The sequence below is a fragment of the Panthera tigris genome, chromosome C1 (assembly GCF_018350195.1).
Source record: "Panthera tigris isolate Pti1 chromosome C1, P.tigris_Pti1_mat1.1, whole genome shotgun sequence".
NCBI classification, from domain to species: domain Eukaryota; kingdom Metazoa; phylum Chordata; class Mammalia; order Carnivora; family Felidae; genus Panthera; species Panthera tigris.
The window spans coordinates 155,488,261-155,492,622 of record NC_056667.1 but is presented as its reverse complement, the minus strand read 5'-3'; the positions used below and the strand labels follow the sequence as shown (position 1 = coordinate 155,492,622).

At 39.6% G+C, this 4,362-nt stretch overlaps 1 protein-coding gene across 1 annotated transcript; it reads right to left on the bottom strand.

The window, feature by feature from the left end:
- Window positions 1-413: 413 nt before the first annotated feature.
- B3GALT1 (beta-1,3-galactosyltransferase 1) lies at window positions 414-1,859 on the bottom strand. The gene has a single exon (XM_042997336.1). It carries the CDS (start codon window positions 1,754-1,756, stop codon window positions 776-778), a length of 981 nt encoding a protein of 326 aa, XP_042853270.1. The 5' UTR covers window positions 1,757-1,859; the 3' UTR covers window positions 414-775.
- Window positions 1,860-4,362: the final 2,503 nt, after the last annotated feature.

Sequence of the window (4,362 nt, the reverse complement as noted above, 5' to 3'; positions counted from 1 at the left end):
AGGCAGGTAAGATTACATTTGGCAAAATCTCCTTGGAGGCACCAGGTAATGTTTGTTCTGAAAGGGCAAAAAAAAAAAAAAAAAAAAAAAAAGCTCTTGTTTATTTTGTTAAGTAGCATTTTATATACATTCCACCCAATGACCAGGTTTAATCCTTGGATGAGCAGGCAGAGTTGTCTTCCAAACATACAGGATATTTGATTTTCAAGTTTAGATTCCATTTATTTAACTGCAGCCTTCCTGCCAGGCCTAAGTTCATTTCTTGCTGGAACGGCAAACACTGTACATGTCCCATGGCAATATATGTAAAAATTCAATATAACAGCACACACAATGTTAATAATCACATCGAGCGTGTCTTCCTGACTGTGTATTATTTCTGAATTATTTCTGAAAAAGCGCTATTTACTTATTCATTTTTGCAGAGCTGATATGAAGACATTACAGTGAGTTTCAGTTTCCCAGAACCAGATTTTTATCTCAGATGCACAGTATGTAAATCCTAGCAGTTTTCAGGAATTTGCTTTTTCAGATAAACGCAATGCCTTAGGACCTGAGAATGAAATCTGGCCCTTCAAACTCGTGTATTGTTTCTATGACCAGAGCCTGACATTTGTAAATTGGTAATCGAAGAAAGAAAGTAGGAGTGGGAAGAAAACCCTTTTTACAAAACCCCTTCGCCAGTTCATTTCCCTTGGTGACACCTGTTAAATACCAACACCCTAGGCCCCATTTCTTAAAAAAGAAAAGAAATGTATTTACATTGGTAACAATCCTAACATCTGAGATGTTTCTTGCTTGACATGTCATTCCAGATTCTGTGCATTTCTTCCGGAGAGATCTGATGCACGGTGATAACTCGGCGATACCTACACAAACTATAGGCCATTTTCCAGTGATTGAAGCCACTGTTCTGGAAAGGATGTATGCCCAGTTTTCGAAGACACAGTCCCACATATACATCTTCAAGGTGAAGCAGCCTTGTGTGGAGTGAAGTCTTATAAATGAGTTCAGCCACATCAGCTGAAAAGATATAGCCAGTCCCCGAACAGAACGGTGGGTAGTTACTGTCAGGGTACAAATCCCTGGGCATATACCACTTACTGCGGACGTCCCGGATTGGTCCTCCATTGATGACATAGCCAGTAAAATACCTTCTCCTTGGCTTGGTGGAGGGTTTTAGTAGTTTATAAATAAGGTTGTCCATGTTTACAAAAATGTCACTGTCTGTTTTCATGACATACTTGGCTTTTGAACAAAAAGTGGCCACCCATCTCATTCCCATTAATGTCTTAAGGGTAAGGTTATGGTAGGAGTCAATAAAGTCCTCCACAATAATGTCATGGAAGATTTGGCTCTCTTGCTCCACCATCTGATTCAGAACAGGATCAGCATTCTTGCCCAGGAGGAAGAGAGTGGCTATCTTGATCCCTTTGAAGTTGTTCTCATCCCCCCACGTCTCTCGGATTGCCTGGCGGGCATCGAATTCTTTGTGGGTGGTGCTGATGAGGATAACAAGGAAAGGAATGTTCTTTTCACATTTGTTGGGTTCATTTATAAGAAATTCAAAAGAATGTGGGTTTATAGGTCGAGTTCTTATGTTGCCAAAGGTGAAGTTTTTCCTGGCGACTGTTAGGTGGCTGAATGGCTTGGAGCCAGTGTAGGAAGAAGTGGGACGAGTTATACTCAGATACCAGAGGGCACTGGCCCAGCACACGACTGTCAAAACATATAGGCAGGACACCTTTGAAGCCATTGTCTTGAGAGCACGTCTATTCCAAATATTGAAGAATATGCCTTCTTGGCATTAGTTTCTTTTCATCTTGCAAAGGCAGCATATTACTAATAAATCTTAAAGTTCGATAGAGAAGCGTGAGTGCGGGATTGTCCATGGGTCTTCGTGACAGTCTGGCATCTCTGCATTCCCTCTACTTTCTTCCAAACTTGTTGGAAGGTTCCATCCCTCCCAAGTCTTCCTCTTAACTCTGCAAAATCAATAAAACACAGTTTTCATTAAGGTTTATTCAGTTACTTTACATCCCCACAGAAACAGAATAAAGGTGTTAGAATTACCCATGGTGACTAAAATAAAAAACATAATCATTCATTTCCACCACTACTGAAAACTCCCCAACACAACCAGCCTCCTTTTTCTCCCCTTGATAGAAATTATTTATGTATATTTATACCCAATTAATAAATATTAGATTATAAACTCTAGAAGAATATGAAGTAAACTGAACATTAGTAATTAAAATGAGTTTTCCCTCGTCACAAGAGGACTTCTTTGCTGTTAAATACCTTTGTACACTAAAGGCTTCTTTCAAGCAGGAGAGTCTCACATAGGGCCTTGTATCTCTTTTCCATGTTTCCAAGTCTGAGCTTTCATTCACTTAATTCTGGTGAAATAATCAGTTCTCAACATCTCTTTGCTTTCTGTAGCCCTGTGTTTGAAAATGAGCCCATCACCACTGGAAAATCTCTGCTAAAATGGTCTCTCTAGGCTCTGACTCACAAGTAATTCTTTACTTTTCCTCACTTTTCCCTAACTTTGGCTTTCACAAATGATAGTCCCTTATTATCAGTTTTCTAGGAGGCATCCTATGAAGAAGAGCCTTTTCTTTAGGCATGGACACCATCACCCAAGTGTCCTTTCAGACAGCTGGTAGCATGCATTTTGTAGTTGATCTAAATGGTATCACTTTTTGTGGTTTTCAACAATTCACCCTGATGTTCCCTTGATGAAATTACGTTGGCCCCTTTCAATTCTTTTTCTGTGGTTACACTTGTCAGTAAACATAGCAGGAGTATAATGAGAGACACAATTGAGCTTAGGGCCACAAATCCAATGAAGATGGACACAACACTTTAATTGGTGTTCAAATTAAAAAGTTGTCCTTCAGAATGCTACTCCTTTCTAGAACCTGAGTTGCTATCACACCAGTAAAACAAGTTATGCCAGGCTACAAAGTCTATTCATGTTAATAAAAACTGTCTTTTCCTTCCCAGTTAGAGCAAAACATGGTAGCCCTGGAAGACGGAGATAGCAGATAATGGATATCAATTTCAACAAAGTCTGCTTTGAAGAAAACTATGCACTTAAACATACAGACTGTGTTGAAAGGACTCAACTGTGATTATAGATGGAAAATCATGCTTCCATGCACAATATTCATAATGCAATGAAAAGAAGTGATGGGCAATAGCAGAGATAATACACATCATCTTGCCAAAGCCAAGGGCTGACTGTGAATATATGATCCATATGAGACCAGCAATAACTCAGTGTGGTTACCATTCTAACTAAATGAATATTAGAATGGCGTCAAGCAGCATGACTCCAGGCATAATCACACCTTCATCCAACCCGTAATAAGTACTCTCTAAATATAAGCTCCAGTATTCCTGGCTCCTGAAGGAAATGTCCACTCTAAGGTGCACCAGAGCTGATAAAAGGGATGTGATGTGCAGCAAGCTTTGATACTTTAAACAGTAAGCAAAAAGAAGGAAGAGAAACCAGCAGTAGAGTATAGAGAAGGGTTTCTCAACTTGGAATATACAGACATGGACTCCATTTGAATGCCAAAGGGATATGAGTGAGTCTCAAGATGGTAATCACAACCAAACTTTCTCCCTCATTATTCCAGGGCTTAGTATCCGATTCTTACAAGCCTACCGTGATCATCATACAGCCCTTGTCACTTTCCATACTTTCCTACTAAAGTGTGAGTCACCTATCACTAAGCTGGTATACCAAATATAGTCACTGGAAGAAGTTCCTCTCAAGTTCTTTTCTCGAGCCACTAATCACATGGGTGCATGTAAAGCATTGGGAAAACAGAAATAGAACCCATACTCCTCCTCAAGGAACTCATATTCCAGGAGGAAAGACTTTGTGTAAATGATTAAAACAGAGGGATAAAGGGGCACCTGGGTGGCTCAGTCTGTTGAGTATCTGACTCTTGATTTTGGCTCAGGTCATGATCCCACGGTCATGGGATTGAGCCCTGCATCTGGCTCTGGGCTAAGGCTGTTTACGATTCTCTCTCTCTCAAAATAAATAAATAAACTTAAATAAACTTAAATAATAAAACAAAACAAAACAAAACAAAACAAAATAAAATAAAATACATGTAGTACACCAGGCATCAGGCTACGTGCTGTGCACTCCAAGGCCTGTATTGTATGGAACTTAATTCCTTATGATGTTACAAGAGAGTTATTGCCTCCATTTTACAGTTGAGAGAATGGAAACTCAGAGATATTAAGTAGCTTACTCAAGATCACACAGCTAGTGAATGAATAATTGAGTAGTCATCTCGAGCTTCGAAAGGCCTGTTAGGACAACAGGCAAAATCTTGC

Coding starts and splice junctions, on each gene's coding strand:
- B3GALT1 (XM_042997336.1), bottom strand. CDS start 1,756: ATGGCTTCAAAGGTGTCCTGCCTATATGTTTTGACAGTCGTGTGCTGG.